The 17,576-nt window shown below is 30.8% G+C and overlaps 1 protein-coding gene and 1 pseudogene across 1 annotated transcript; both read right to left on the bottom strand.

Annotated features, from left to right (window-relative positions):
* Nucleotides 1-12,008: 12,008 nt before the first annotated feature.
* On the bottom strand, nt 12,009-13,205 carry LOC138903786 (uncharacterized; annotated as a pseudogene).
* Nucleotides 13,206-13,891: 686 nt separating this feature from the next.
* Nucleotides 13,892-14,320, bottom strand: LOC138903785 (uncharacterized). The gene has a single exon (XM_070192351.1). The coding sequence runs from the start codon at nt 14,318-14,320 to the stop codon at nt 13,892-13,894; it is 429 nt and encodes a 142-aa protein (XP_070048452.1).
* Nucleotides 14,321-17,576: the final 3,256 nt, after the last annotated feature.

The raw sequence follows: 17,576 nt of genomic DNA, 5'->3' as shown, positions 1-17,576 counted from the left end.
AGATGGTAATGGTAATTTTTCTATTGGCAGGCAGAATTGGAACCCTTATATTTAAGGATACTACCTCTGCAGCTCAAGCAGCGGCTGAGTTTGGAGAACATGCAAGCCTAACTGCCAGAGCTGTTGTAGAACTTTCAAAGCAATATTTAATTGGAACATGGGCAATCATTTCCTGGAGATGGTAAATTTTCTATTGGCAGGCAGAATTGGAACATGAAATTTAAGGATGCTACCGCTGCTACTCAAGCAGCGGCTGAGTTTGCAGAACATGCAAGCCTAGCTGCCAGAGCTATTGTAGAACTTTCAAAGCAATATTGTGTTGATGATAGTGGTTCATGCCACTTAGGTTTCAAGGACAAAAGGTTGGAACATGGGCAATCATTTCCTGGAGGTGGTAAATTTTCTATTGGCAGGCAGAATTGGAACATGAAATTTAAGTTGCTACCTCTGCTGCTCAATCAGCGGCTGAGTTTGCAGAACATCCAAGCCTAGCTGCCAGAGCTGTTGTAGAACTTTCAAGGCAATATTGTGTTGATGATGGTGGTTCATGCCACTTAGGTTTCAACGATGAAAGGTTGGAACATGGGCAATCATTTCCTGGAAATGGTAATGGTCATTTTTCTGTTGGCAAGTAAAATTAGAACATGAAATTTAAGGATGCTACCTCTGCTACTCAAGCAGCGGCTGAGTTTGCAGAACATGCAAGCCTAGCTGCCAGAGTTATGGTAGAACTTTAAAGGCAATATTGTGTTGATGATGGTGGTTCATGCCACTTAGGTTTCAACGATGAAAGGTTGGAACATGGGCAATCATTTCCTGGAAATGGTAATGGTCAGTTTTCTGTTGGCAAGTAAAATTAGAACATGAAATTTAAGGATGCTACCTCTGCTACTCAAGCAGCGGCTGAGTTTGCAGAACATGCAAGCCTAGCTGCCAGAGTTATGGTAGAACTTTAAAGGCAATATTGTGTTGATGATGGTGGTTCATGCCACTTATGTTTCAACGATAAAAGGTTGGAACATGGGCAATCATTTCCTGGATATGGTAATGGTAATTTTTCTATTGGCAGGCAGAATTGGAATATGAAATTTAAGGATGCTACCTCTGCTGCTCAAGCAGCGACTGAGTTTGCAAAACATGCAAGCCTAGCTGCCAGAGCTGTTGTAGAACTTTCAAGGCAATATTGTGTTGATGATGGTGGTTCATGCCACTTAGGTTTCAAGGATGAAAGGTTGGAACAAGGGCATTCATTTCCGGGAGTTGGTAATGGTAATTTTTCTGTTGGCAGGTAGAATTAGAACATGAAATTTAAGGATTCTACCTCTGCTACTCAAGCAGCGGCTGAGTTTGCAGAACATGCAGGCCTAGCTGCCAGAGCTATTGTAGAACTTTCGAGGCAATATTGTGTTTATGATGGTGGTTCATGCCACTTAGGTTTCAAGGATAAAAGGTTGGAACATGGGCAATCATTTCCTGGAGATGGTAATGGTAATTTTTCTGTTGGCAGACAGTATTGGAACATGAAATTTAAGGATGCTACCTCTGCTGCTCAAACATCGGCTGAGTTTGCAGAACATGCAGGCCTAGCTGCCAGAGCTGTTGTAGAACTTTCAAGGTAATACTGTGTTAATGATGGTGGTTCATGCCACTTAGTTTTCAAGGATGCAAGGTTGGAACATGGGCAATAATTTCCTTGAGATGGTAATGTTAATTTTTCTGTTAGCAGGCAGTATTGGAACATGAAATTTAAGGATGCTACCTCTGCTTCTCAAGCAGTGGCTAATTTTACAGAACATGCAAACCTAGCTGCCAGAGCTGTTGTGGAACTTTCAAGGCAATATTGTGTTGATGGTGGTGGTTCATGCCACTTAGGTTTCAAGGATGAAAGGTTGGAACATGGTCAATCATTTCCTGGAGATGGTAATGGTAATTTTTCTATTGGCAGGCCGAATTGGAACCCTTATATTTAAGGATACTACCTCTGCTGCTCAAGCATCGGCTGAGTTTGGAGAACATGCAAGCCTAGCTGCCAGAGCTATTGTAGAACTTTCAAAGCAATATTTAATTGGAACATGGGCAATCATTTCCTGGTGATGGTAAAGATAATCTTTTTGTTGGCAGGTAGAATTGGAACATGAAATTTAAGGATGCTACCTCTGCTACTCAAGCAGCGGCTGAGTTTGCAGAACATGCAAGCCTAGCTGCCAGAGCTATTGTAGAACTTTCAAAGCAATATTGTGTTGATGATAGTGGTTCATGCCACTTAGGTTTCAAGGACAAAAGGTTGGAACATGGGCAATCATTTCCTGGAGGTGGTAAATTTTCTATTGGCAGGCAGAATTGGAACATGAAATTTAAGGATGCTACCTCTGCTGCTCCATCACCGGCTGAGTTTGCAGAACATCCAAGCCTAGCTGCCAGAGCTGTTGTAGAACTTTCAAGGCAATATTGTGTTGATGATGGTGGTTCATGCCACTTAGGTTTTAACGATGAAAGGTTGGAACATGGGCAATCATTTCCTGGAAATGGTAATGGTAATTTTTCTGTCGGCAAGTAAAATTAGAACATGAAATTTAAGGATGCTACCTCTGCTACTCAAGCAGCGGCTGAGTTTGCAGAACATTCAAGCCTAGCTGCCAGAGCTATTGTGGAACTTTAAAGGCAATATTGTGTTGATGATCGTGGTTCAAGTCCACTTAGGTTTCAACGATAAAAGGTTGGAACATGGGCAATCATTTCCTGGATATGGTAATGGTAATTTTTCTATTGGCAGTCTAAATTTGAATATGAAATTTAAGGATGCTACCTCTGCTGCTCAAGCAGCGACTGTGTTTGCAAAACATGCAAGCCTAGCTGCCAGAGCTATTGTAGAGCTTTCAAGGCAATATTGTGTTGATGATGGTGGTTCATGCCACTTAGGTTTCAAGGATGAAAGGTTGGAACAACGGAAATCATTTCCGGGAGATGGTAATGGTAATATTTCTGTTGGCAGGTAGAATTAGAACATGAAATTTAAGGATTCTACCTCTGCTACTCAAGCAGCGGCTGAGTTTGCAGAACATGCAGGCCTAGCTGCTAGAGCTATTGTAGAACTTTCGAGGCAATATTGTGTTGATGATGGTGGTTCATGCCACTTAGGTTTCAAGTATAAAAGGTTGGAACATGGGCAATTATTTCCTGGAGATGGTAATGGTAATTTTTCTCTTGGCAGGCAGTATTGGAACATGAAATTTAAGGATGCTACATATGCTGCTTAAGCAGCAGCTGAGTTTGGAGAACATGCAAGCCTAGTTGCCAGAGCTGTTGGAGTACTTTCAAGCCAATATTGTGTTGATGATGGTGGTTCAGGCCACTTAGGTTTCAACGATGAAAGGTTGGAACATGGGCATTCATTTCTTGGAGATATTAAATTTTCTATTGGCAGGCAGAATTGGAACATGAAATTTGAGGATGCTACCTCTGCTGCTCAAGCAGCGGCTGAGTTTGCAAAACATCCAAGCCTAGCTGCCAGAGCTGTTGTAGAACTTTCAAGTCAATATTTTGATGATGATGGTGGTTCATGCCACTTAGGTTTCAAGGATGAAAGGTTGGAACATGGGCAATCATTTCCTGGAGATGGTAATGGTAATTTGTCTGTTGGCAGGTAGAATTAGAACATGAAATTTAAGGATGCTACCTCTGCTACTCAAGCAGCGGCTAAGTTTGCAGAACATGTAAGCCTAGCTGCCAGAGTTATTGTAGAACTTTCAAGGCAATATTGTGTTGATGATGGTGGTTCATGCCACTTTGGTTTCAAGGATAAAAGGTTGGAACATGGGCAATCATTTCCTGGAGATGGTAAATTTTCTATTGGCAGGCAGAATTGGAACATGGGCAATCATTTCATAGATGTGGTAAATTTTTTATTGGCAGATAGAATTGGAACATGAAATTTAAGGATGCTACCTCTGCTACTCTATCAGCGGCTGAGTTTGCAGAACATCCAAGCCTAGCAGTCAGAGCTGTTGTAGAACATTCAAGGCAATATTGTGTTGATAATGGTGGTCCATGCCACTTAGTTTTCAACGATGAAAGGTTGGAACATGGGCAATCATTTTCTGGAGATGGTAATGGTAATTGTTTGGTTGGCATGCAGAATTAGAACATGAAATTTAAGGATGCTACCTCTGCTACTCAAGCAGCGGCTGAGTTTGCAGAACATGCAAGCCTAGCTGCTAGAGCTATTGTAGAACTTTCAAGGCAATATTGTGTTGATGATGGTGGTTCATGCCACTTAGGTTTCAAGGATAAAAGGTTGGAACATGGGCAATCATTTCCTTGAGATGGTAGTGGTAATTTTTCTATTGGCAGGCAGAATTGGAAAATGAAATTTAAGGATGCTACCTCTGCTGCTCAAGCAGCGATTGAGTTTGTAGAACATGCAAGCCTAGCTGCCAGAGGTATTGTAGTACTTTCAAGGGTTTTTGTGTTATTATATTGTTTTCTTCTATTAATTCTATTTTTATTTTTGTTTTATGTTTATTCCATCCTTTTAGAGGATTATCATTATATAATTTTTCTAATTCATCCTGGATTATTTTTACTTTGTCTATTATAAATATAATAATTTCTAATTGAGCAGTTGTATTTTTTTCTTATATTTTCTAATTTTTGTGTGATTTTTTCATTTCCTCGTATCCATTCTGTAGTTTTTCGTTGTTTATTATTTACTCTTTTTGCTCCTACTTTATTTTTACATGGTGTGGTAAACCACCAGTGTGTTTTTGTTATTATGTGTGGGTATAATTTATCTAAAAATGGCATTCCTAGTAACATATCTTTCGTAGTGAATTCAAAGTTATATATTTCTTCTATAGTTAATATTTTATCCCATATTTGTATTTTTACATTCTTGGCTTTGTAGTTAATCATACTACCTTCATTATTAAATCCTGTTACTACCATAGGTGTTTTTAATTTTTCCCATTTATCTGTTGGTAAACAATTATATTTACATATATTAGCTTCTGCTCCTGTATCTATCATTGGTGTATAGTATCTATTATAATATCCTTCTACTATGATTTTTGCGAGTATATATATTTTCATTCTTCTGTTCTTTTTATTATTATTTTCTTATCTTTGTATGTTATGGTTAATTGCTTATCTCCTAGATTGTATGGTTTTACTTTTTCTAACCATTTTATTCCTAGTGTAATATTTTCATTTTCATTTTCTTGGTATATTTTAAATTGTATTATTAAAGGTATTCTCCAATAATTATTTCTTTTTCTGTTATTTCTTCATTTATTATTAATTCTTTAGGTAATTCAGGGCATAATTGTTCAGTAGTTATTATTTCAGTTTCTGTTACTAATTCTCTTGTGATATAGTTTTCTTCTTGTCCTGTATTTATTAATATTTGATATTTTCTTTGTTCCATGATTCCAGTTATATAGTAATGGTATGGATTTATTTTTTCTTTTGTGTTTCTTATTAAATTTTTTGGGATTATATATTCTCTTCTTGATGTACTTATTCTTGATGATGTTGGTGTTTCATAAGTTAATTGGTTTGGTATACTTGATGTACTTAATCTTTCTTTTACTATTTCTAGATCTTCTTCCATGTCAATTTCTTTATAGCTATATTCATTATTGTCAATAACTGTAACTATTCTTTCAAACGGGTTTTCTATTTTGATTTTATTAATTTTATTTTTCGCTGCTATTTTATGTTTTGTTGTTAAGACGTATTAGTTTTTACATCTAGCTGTGAATATCTTACTTCCATGTGTTAATTCTATTCCTGACATTTTCCAGTATAATACTAATGATTTATCTATATTCTTATCGTTTATTGCTATTGAATAATTGGCACTTATTATAAATTTAAATTTCTGATATATGAGATTTCCTTTTATTGCACTTATTATGCTTTTTTCTATAGGTTGAATTATTCTATCATCTGCTAAATATATTTCTATAGGGGTATCTATTCCTTCTCTACATGTTTTTATTAGTATTTCAGTTCCTCCTAGGTGTACATATTTAATTGGGTTTTTTGCCTTTATATCTTGTATTTCTTTATTTATTATTCTTTTGTTTATTATTGGTATTTTGGCTTTTCCTTTTGTATATTTACAGTCAATTATATGTTCTTTTTGGCTAACTACGTAGTATTCTTCTCTTTGTCTTTTGAACCAATTTTTTATTGTAGGTACTTCAAATATTTTTTCGACACTGAGGTCTAATTCTTTTCCTTTTATTTGTTCAAATATACTATTATCAAATATAATCTTTTGTTCTGAGGATTCTTCATCTTTATATTCTTCTCGTGTTATTATTTTTATTTCTTTTTCAGTCATTAGGTTTCATCATCTTCTTTAGTTATTTCATCTCCTATTTCATCTTCTATATCTGATATTTCATATACACTATCTTCACTATCTAGTTCATAGTCTATATATTCCATTTGCATATATTCTTCATCATCAATCATGATTTCTGTTATTTGTTTTTTCTTTAGATTTCTAGGTGCTTTACAGTCTTTAGCTATATGTCCTAATTTTCCACAGTTATAACAAGTACATTCTGTTAGTTTCTTTTTTGGTCTAAATGATCTTTTATTTTGATAATTTTTTACATAATATCTTTTTCTTGGTTTTTTATTCTTATATTTTGATCTATATTTATTATATTTCTTTGTTTTCCATTTTTTATTATATTTATCTGTACATCCAAATTATGGTGCTGTTTTATTTTTACAACATCTTAAGTTTTTTATTAATATTTTTTCCATTTTTGTTTCTTCTTTATATTTTTCACATAATTGTACAAACCATTGTTGTAGAAATTTTATTCTAGCTCCTAAAGTATCTGTTAATCCTACTTCATTCCATTCTTTTATTATTTTAGAATTAAAAGGTTCTGGTAATTTTGTGAAATATAATTTTCTTATTTCTTTGCTTTCTTCTGTATTATATGTTCCTTTATAATAATATTCTCTAAATGCACAAGTATATTCGTCTATATAACACATATTACATATTGCTAATTTTGTTATTAGATTTCTATTTGTTTGTTTTTCCTTATTTTGTTCTTCAATTTCTGTAGTCATGCTACTAAATTCGTTTCTTATAGCTACTTCATATTTGTATAATATTTCTATATTTGTTGTTCCTATTTCACCATTAAATTTTTTATTGCTTCTTAAGGTATCTATACTTTCTCTTGTTAAATTGTGTAACCATAATTTTACTGTCCCTATGAGTGTTCTTTCTATATATCCAGGTGTTTCTGCCATTCCTATTTTATTATCTACTAATTGTTTAGATACATATCCTATCCATAGTTGGATTGTTTTATTTATATCTGCTACACAATCTAAATCTAAGAAATTGTATTGTTCTGATATTGGTTTTGGTGTCCATTTTCTGTTTAGTCTACTATCTCATAGTGTATTATTTCTATCATGTTGTTCATAATTACCTGTATAATAATTTGGGTATAATCCTTTTGGATTTTTTACACTCGATGTACTAGGTTTTTCATCCATATTTACATCTCCTGTATTTATTTCTACATTTTTTATTTTTTCTATATTTTCTAAAAGTTCTGTATATGTTTCACTTATTTCACTTGATTCTGACTTTTGGTCATCTATATTGTTATCTATTTCTTCAATTCTAGGAATTTCTTCTGGTTGTAATATTTGTTTAAATTTATTTATCTCATCTGTTAGTTCTATCTCTTTATTCTTTTCTCTTTGCTTGTTTTCATATAGTGCTTTTAACATGTTTAATTCATTTTCTAATGCTATAATCTTTGTGTTTTTAGTTTCTTCTAATTGTTGTATTTCTTTGCTTGCTTGATTTTTAATAATTTCAATTTCTTTTTTCTTGTCAATTTCCTCATTTTCTCTACTTATTCTAGTCATAGCTGTCAAGCTATCTTCTAATCTTGCTGTTTCTTTTTCTATCATTAGGTATAATTGGTCTCCTATTTTTTTATATCTTCTGCCTAAATTCGAAAATATTATTTTTATTTTCAATCCGTCTTGGTTTTCATATGTCTTTTCACCTATTGCAAATTCTTCTTTATTCATTTTTAATCTATAGCTCTGATACCATTTTTACGGTCCTTTCTATTCTTATTTAATTCCATTTATAATTTAGTCAAATGTAAAAGCTTTTTCATAATATTCTTTTTGTAGTGGAATTAGTCTGATTATTTCTTTTAAGCTTTCTAATATATACTCTATATATTCTATATCTTGGGTTCTTTGATATTCTTCAATATTAGTTTTTATTAGATTTGTTAATAATTTTATACTGTCGGTAGTTTGTTGCCAATATTGTAGGTATATATTATCCATTATGTGTTATCAAAATATAGATCTAATTCATATAAGTCTGTTTCTGGTATAATTAATTCTGTCCAATTTTGATTCATTATTTCTATTATTTCAAAATTAATTAGTTTTTTATAGATTATTCTTCTTACATCATTATCAATATTTTTTAGTATATATAGTATAAGTATCTTATAACTAAGATCATCATCTATTAAGTATGTGCTCATTTTATCATATGATTTGCTAAACATATTCCTTTTAATCTCTATGTCTATTATCATTATTCATCATATTATAATAAGTTATTTTAATCATCTTTTCTCGTCACTACCATGATTTTCTGCTTCAATCAGTTACCCTAACAGCGCTTCAACTTTGTTTACTCCCCTAAACGGCCTTCTGCCTACCGGTTTCAACCTTAGGATGCATAGTCTGGGCTTACCTACTCTTAGCATATTTTCATGGCAAACTTTCTCTAGATGATTTTTATAACAGTACTATTATATGATGGATAATTATAATTTACATGTAAGAGAATATCAGGAATATAATAATTTAGCTACTCATGATTATAATATGACATACATGTTTTTGTAGGTTCTTGATGTCTTCTTGTTGATTTATAGTTTTCATATTTTCTTGTTGATCTATAGCTTGTTGATCCATAGCTTTCCTTTAGCTTTCCTGTATTTTCTGTATTTTTGTATTTTAGAGAGAAATACAAAATTATTATAGCTTAAAAAAAAAATTATTCCTTAGGATGCATATATTCTTCATCATCAATCACGATTTCTTTTATTTGTTTTTTCTTTAGATTTCTAGGTGTTTTACAGTCTTTAGCTATATATCCTAATTTTCCACAGTTATAACAAGTACATTCTGTTAGTTTTCTTTTTTGGTCTAAATGATCTTTTATTTTGATAATTTTTTACATAATATCTTTTTCTTGGTTTTTTATTCTTATATTTTGATCTATATTTATTATATTTCTTTGTTTTCCATTTTTTATTATATTTATCTGTACATCCAAATTGTGGTGCTATTTTATTTTTACAATATCTTAAGTTTTTTATTAATATTTTTTCCATTTTTGTTTCTTCTTTATATTTTTCACATAATTGTACAAAGCATTGTTGTAGAGATTTTATTCTAGCTCCTAAAGTATCTGTTAATCCTGCTTCATTCCATTCTTTTATTATTTTAGAATTAAAAGGTTCTGGTAATTTTGTGAAATATAATTTTCTTATTTCTTTGCTTTCTTCTGTATTATATGTTCCTTTATAATAATATTCTCTAAATGCACAAGTATATTCGTCTATATAACACATATTACATATTGCTAATTTTGTTATTAGATTTCTATTTGTTTTTTTTTCCTTATTTTATTTTTCAATTTCTATAGTCATGCTACTAAATTCGTTTCTTATGGCTATTTCATATTTGTATAATATTTCTATATTTGTTGTTGCATTTCGACCCCAATCCTTAATCCACCACATGCGTATCAATATCACAACATATAACTTTCTGGTGGACACCACTATATCCACCAGAATCTCGAGGACTCTGCCATTCCTATTTTATTATCTACCAATTGTTTAGATACATATCCTATCCATAGTTGGATTGTTTTATTTATATCTGCTACGCAATCTAAATCTAAACAATTATATTGTTCTGATATTGGTTTTGGTGTCCATTTCTTATTTAATCTACTATTCCATAGTGTATTATTTCTATCATGTTGTTCATAGTTAACTGTATAATAATTTGGGTATAATTCTTTTGGATTTTTTACACCTGATATACTAGGTTTTTCATCCATATTTACATCTCCTGTATTTATTTCTATATTTTTTATTTTTTCTATATTTTCTGAAAGTTCTGTATATGTTTCACTTATTTCACTTGATTCTGACTTTTGGTCATCTATATTGTTATCTATTTCTTCAATTCTGGGAATTTCTTCTGGTTGTAATATTTGTTTAAATTTATTTATCTCATCTGTTAATTCTATTTCTTTATTTTTCTCTCTTTGCTTGTTTTCATATAGTGCTTTTAACATGTTTAATTCTTTTTCTAATGCTATAATTTTTGTGTTTTTTGTTTCTTCTAATTGTTGTATTTCCTTGTTTGCTTGATTTTTAATAATTTCAATTTCTTTTTTCTTATCAATTTCTTCATTTTCTTTACTTATTCTCGTCATAGCTGTCAGGCTATCTTCTAATCTTGCTGTTTCTTTTTCTATCATTAGGTATAATTGGTCTCCTATTTTTTTATATCTTCCGCCTAAATTTGAAAATATTATTTTTATTTTCAATCCATCTTGGTTTTCATATGTTTTTTCGTCTATAGCAAATTCTTCTTTGTTTATTTTTAATCTATAGCTCTGATACCATTTTTACTTTCCTTTCTATTTTTATTTAATTTCATTTATAATTTAGTCAGATGTAAAAGCTTTTTCATAATATTCTTTTTGTAGTGAAATTAGTCTAATTATTTCTTTTAAGCTTTCTAATATATATTCTATATATTCTATATCTTGGGTTCTTTGGTATTCTTCTATATTAGTTTTTACTAGATTTGTTAGTAATTTTATACTGTCGGTAGTTTGTTGCCAATATTGTAGGTATATATTATTCATCATGTGTTATCAAAATATAAATCTAATTCATATAAGTCTATTTCTGGTATAATTAGTTCTGTCCAATTTTGATCCATTATTTCTATTATTTCAAAATTAAGTAATTTCTCATAAATTATTCTTCTTACATCATTGTCAATATTTTTTAGTATATATAGTATAAGTATTTTATAACTAAGATTATCATCTATTAAGTAAGTGTTCATTTTATCATATGATTTGCTAAACATATTCCTTTTAATCCTTATGTCTATTATCCTTATTCATCATATTATAATAAGTTATTTTAATCATCTTTTCTGGTCACTACCATGATTTTCTGCTTCAATCAGTTACCCTAACAGCGCTTCAACTTTGTTTACTCCCCTAAACGGCTTTCCTGCCTACCGGTTTCAACCTTAGGATGCATAGTCTGGGCTTACCTACTCTTAGCATATTTTCATGGCAAACTTTCTCAAGATGATTTCTATAACAGTACTATTATATGATGGATAATTATAATTTACATATAAGAGATTATCAGGAATATAATAATTTAGCTACTCATAATTATAATATGACATACCTGTTTTTGTAGGTTTTTGATATCTCCTTGTTGATCCATAGCTTTCATATCTTCTTGATGTTCCATAACTTTCCTGTATTTTTATCTTTAAGAAGTATCTTTAGAGAGAAGAGAGGAATTTTTGGATGCCTGAAGATGCAGCCTGTTTTTTATTCATAATCGAAAGGCTATTTAAAGATTACAAAAATGACTCTTACTGTTCATGAACGACCTTTACTGTTCATGAGACTGACTCTTACTATTCATGAACGACCTTTACTGTTCATGAGACTGACTCTTACTATTCATGAACGACCTTTACTGTTCATGAGACTGACTCTTACTTTTGTAAAGTAAAGAACTATTTACTTTACGACTTTTACAAAAAACAAAATAACATTAAAGAAAAGAAAAGAATCTAATAAATCTTTTACTTTATCTTGTCTGCCATAGTTTTTGTCGTTTAGTTTGTCGTCTTCTTCTCGATTACTCCAGTTGTACGTCTGGAACAATGTTATCTTCTCCTTTGCATTTTGAGCATATGTGGTCTGGGTATTTGTGACTGATTAGCTTGCAATATCTTGTTAACAGTTCTGGAGAGATGAAATTCGTCCTTATAGCTCTTGTGATCGTAGGTTGTTCTGGTTTTAAAAGAATTAAGACCCATTGTCTTAATTCTTCCATATCTGCTTCTCGTATCTCTCTGCAATTTGAATATATCATTGTTTGTTCTCTTGAATAATAACTCCAAATCGCATTCTGATTTAGGTAGTTGTTTGCTTGTTCATTTAGTATAGTGGATATTCCAATAATCCTTTTATTTGCATAAAAGTCTGGAATATTTATTTTTTCTATCTCTTCTTGTTCTTCTATTCTTTCTGGTATGAGCATTTCTCTTGTAAGTCCGATCTTGATAACTTGTATGATAGGCTTTATTTCTTCATATAATATCTCTGCTGTAGCTGAATAAAATCGTATATGGAATAACGTTCCTTTAGTTATTCTTCTGTATTGCATAAATGCTCTGTGTAACTCCGGTATGGTAGCTATCTCCTGTCCTGTTTGTGTATATACAGTATCTAGTAATCCATAATTGTAGCAGGTGGCTATTAGTTTTGCACTTGTATTTGGTAGTGCTATTAATTTATTGTATCCTGTTAGATAATGGGTAATATAATCTTCATTTGGATTCTGGGTAGTTTGGGATCTTGGGTTTTTGTTTAAAAAGTTTTGTATTTTGTGTATGTTGTCTATATATGTACGGGTTATATGGTTGTATGTCTTTTTGGCTTGGTTCAGACTTTCTTTGTAGGTATTTATCTGTGGTGGTAGGAATATTTCGTTCTGGGTATTTTGGATATTTTTCTATACGAATGGTTTTGAAAATAAATTGTTCATATTTATGTTTGTGTATCTAGGTTTAATTTCTTCCTTCTTCTTTGCAGATGAACTGCTAGCTGTGCTGCTTCCTGCAACTGTATTTAACAAACTGTTATGAGTTTTTAGGTGTTTCTCAACGTCACCTTCTAGCTCAGGAATTTTAGAGACTTCCGATCGTCTTATCTCCGCATTTTTTGAGTCATGCTGCTGACTACTAGCTGTTTTTCTTATTATCTGTATCTCTTCATCCATACTTTCCACTTTCTTACAAAGTGTAGTCATGGCTAAGAGTAGATTTTCCATTGTATTATCTGGATCAGTTTAGGTAGCTTTGTCTTGACAAGTAATCTGCAACAACATTCTTGTTAGTAGTGATTATTTCAATTGTAAATGTAAAGTTTAATATATTTAATACCAGTCTGCGTATTTCTTTTGTTGTAACTGAATCTTGTACTTTTCTGGTTATCCACCATTTTACTTGAGTATTATCTGTTCTTACAATAAATCTGTTGTAAACTATATATGGTTCAAATGCTAATAAACATTTATATAATGCAAATAATTCTTTTCTATTTATCTCCCATTTTTCTTGTGGTTCCGTATAAGATCCTGAATAATACCTGCAATGATGTTCTATTTTTTCTTTATCATATTTATATTTAAGAACTCCTCCATAACTATGATTACTCGAATCTGTTTCTACAATGTGAGTAAATTTCTTATTTTCATCTGGGAAGTATAATTTTGGTAGTTTCTTACACAATATTTTAATCTTCCTTATTTGTTCTTTATCTTTTTCATCGAACCCATATTCTACATCCTTTTTTAGTTTTTTCTGTAGAGGTTTTAGATTTTCTGCTAATTTAGGTATATATTCTCTTACTTGGTTTACTAATCCTAAGAATGATTGTAATTTCTTTTTTGTATCTATGTTTTCATCAAGATTGATTATTTTTTTTACTATATGTGTTTGCATTTTTATTCTATTTTTATCTATTTGTATTCCTAAAAATTCTATCTGATTCTTCATAATTTCTTCTTTTCTGTACGAATGGTTTTGAAAATAAATTGTTCATATTTATGTTTGTGTATCTAGGCTTAATTTCTTCCTTCTTCTTTGCAGATGAACTGCTAGCTGTGCTGCTTCCTGCAACTGTATTTAACAAACTGTTATGAGTTTTTAGGTGTTTCTCAACGTCACCTTCTAGCTCTGGAATTTTAGAGACTTCCGATCGTCTTATCTCCGCTTTTTTTGAGTCATGCTGCTGACTACTAGCTGTTTTTCTTATTATCTGTATCTCTTCATCCATACTTTCCACTTTCTTACAAAGTGTAGTCATGGCTAAGAGTAGATTTTTCATTGTATTATCTGGATCAGTTTGGGTAGCTTTGTCTTGACAAGTAATCTGCAACAACATTCTTGTTAGTAGTGATTATTTCAATTGTAAATGTAAAGTTTAATATATTTAATACCAGTCTGCGTATTTCTTTTGTTGTAACTGAATCTTGTACTTTTCTGGTTATCCACCATTTTACTTGAGTATTATCTGTTCTTACAATAAATCTGTTGTAAACTATATATGGTTCAAATGCTAATAAACATTTATATAATGCAAATAATTCTTTTTCTATTTATCTCCCATTTTTCTTGTGGTTCCGTATAAGATCCTGAATAATACCTGCAATGATGTTCTATTTTTTCTTTATCATATTTATATTTAAGAACTCCTCCATAACTATGATTACTCGAATCTGTTTCTACAATGTAAGTAAATTTCTTATTTTCATCTGGGAAGTATAATTTTGGTAGTTTCTTACACAATATTTTAATCTTCCTTTTTTGTTCTTTATCTTTTTCATCGAACCCATATTCTACATCCTTTTTTAGTTTTTTCTGTAGAGGTTTTAGATTTTCTGCTAATTTAGGTATATATTCTCTTACTTGGTTTACTAATCCTAAGAATGATTGTAATTTCTTTTTTGTATCTATGTTTTCATCAAGATTGATTATTTTTTGTACTATATGTGTTTGCATTTTTATTCCATTTTTATCTATTTGTATTCCTAAAAATTCTATCTGATTCTTCATAATTTCTGCTTTGGTTTTACTTAAGCTTATACCAGAGTTTTCTATAATATGTATGAATTTTTCTAATAATTTTATATGTTCATCTTGTGTTCTCGAATATAGTAATATATCATCTATATATACTATACAATTTTCTAGTTGGTTAAAATAATTATCCATAAAATGTTGGTACCTTCCTGGTGCATTTTTATATCCAAATGGTAAAACATTCCATTCATAAAATCCTTGTGGTACTGTAAATGCTGTTAGTTTTTTAGATTCATCTTCTAGTTTTAGATGGTAAAATCCTGATTTACAGTCGAATTTACTAAAGTAATTATACCCTTGGATTTGTCTTATTTTTAATATCTTGTTAGGTATTGGGTAATTATATGTTTTAGTTTTTGCATTTAAATTTCGGTAATCTATAACCATTCTACTTTTTCCTCTTTTTTGTTCACTATGTTTATTTACTATAAATGCTGGACTTGTATGTTTACTATTACTTTCTTGTATATACTTGTTATCTAATAATTCTTTTATATGCATTTTAAATTCTGTTAAGTCATCAAAGTTATATTTTAAGGGTTTTTGTGTTATTATACTATTTTCTTCTATTAGTTCTATTTTTATTTTTGTCTTATGTTTATTCCATCCTTTTAGAGGGTTATCATTATATAATTTTTCTAATTCATTCTGGATTATTTTTACTTTAAAAAATTTTGTATTTCTCTCTAAAATACACAGACAGGACAGGAGATAGCTACCATACCGGAGTTATACAGAGCATTTATGCAATACAAAAGGATAACTAAAGAGACATTGTTCTATATAAGATTTTATTCAGCTACAGCAGAGATATTATATGAAGAGATAAAGCCTATCATACAAGTTATCAAGATCGGACTTACAAGAGAAATGCTCGTACCAGAAAAAATAGAAGAACAAGAAGAGATAGAAAAAAATAAATATTCCAGACTTTTATGCAAATAAAAGGATAATTGGAATATCCACTATACTAAATGAGCTAGCAAACAACTACCAAAATCAGAATACTATTTAGAGTTATTATTTAAGAGAGCAAAAAATGATATATTCAAATTGCAGAGAAATAAGAGAAGCAGATATGGAAGAAATAAGACAATGGGTCTTAAGTCTTTTGAAGCCAGAACAACCTACAACTACAAGAGCTATAACGACGAATTTCATCTCTCCAGAACTATTAACAAGATACTGCAAGATAATCAGTCACAAATACCCAGACCACATATGCTCAAAATGCAAAGGAGAAGATAATATTGTTCCAGACGTACAACTGGAATAATCGAGAAGAAGACGACAAACTAGACGACAAAAACAATGGCAGACAAGATAAAGTAAAAGATTTATTAGATTCTTTTCTTTTCTTTATGTTATTTTGTTTTTTGTAAAAGTCGTAAAGTAAATAGTTCTTTACTTTATAAAAGTAAGAGTCAGTCTCATGAACAGTAAAGGTCGTTCATGAATAGTAAGAGTCAGTCTCATGAACAGTAAAGGTCGTTCATGAATAGTAAGAGTCAGTCTCATGAACAGTAAAGGTCGTTCATGAATAGTAAAAGTCACTTTTGTAATCTTTAAATAGCCCTTTGTTTATGAATAAAAAAACACACTGCATATTAGCATCCAAGGGCTTCTCTCTTTCCTCTCTCTTCTCTCTAAAATACAAAAATACAGAAAATACAGGAAAGCTAAAGGAAAGCTATGGATCAACAAGCTATAGATCAACAAGCTTTCTAATATATATTCTATATATTCTATATCTTGGGTTCTTTGATATTCTTCAATATTAGTTTTTATTAGATTTGTTAATAATTTTATATTGTCGGTAGTTTGAAGCCAATATTGTAGGTATATATTATCCATTATGTGTTATCAAAATATAGATTTAATTCATATAAGTCTGTTTCTGGTATAATTAATTCTGTCCAATTTTGATTCATTATTTCTGTTATTTCAAAATTAATTAGTTTTTCATAGATTATTCTTCTTACATCATTATCAATATTTTTTAGTATATATAGTATAAGTATCTTATAACTAAGATCATCATCTATTAAGTATGTGCTCATTTTATCATATGATTTGCTAAACATATTCATTTTAATATCTATGTCTATTATCCTTATTCATCATATTATAATAAGTTATTTTAATCATCATTTCTGGTCACTACCATAATTTTCTGCTTCAATCAGTTACCCTAACAACGCTTCAACTTTGTTTACTCCCCTAAACGGCCTTCTGCCTACCGGTTTCAACTTTCAAGGCAATATTGTGTTGATGATGGTGGTTCATGACACTTAGTTTTCAAGGATGAAAGGTTGGAACATGGGAAATCATTTCCTTGAGATGGTATTGTTAATTTTTCTATTGGCAGGCTGTATTGGAACATGAAATTTAAGGATGCTACCTATGCTACTCAAGCAGCGGCTGAGTTTGGAGAACATGCAAGCCTAGCTGCCAGAGCTGTTAGAGTACTTTCAAGGCAATATTGTGTTGATGATGGTGGTTCATGCCACTTCGGTTTCAAGGATGAAAGGTTGGAACATGGGAAAGCATTTCCTGGA

This window comes from Nicotiana tomentosiformis, unplaced genomic scaffold (genome assembly GCF_000390325.3).
Source record: "Nicotiana tomentosiformis unplaced genomic scaffold, ASM39032v3 Un00002, whole genome shotgun sequence".
Lineage (NCBI taxonomy): Eukaryota > Viridiplantae > Streptophyta > Magnoliopsida > Solanales > Solanaceae > Nicotiana > Nicotiana tomentosiformis.
The sequence above is the reverse complement of the archived record's forward strand: the minus strand, read 5'-3'. Positions and strand labels throughout refer to the sequence as shown.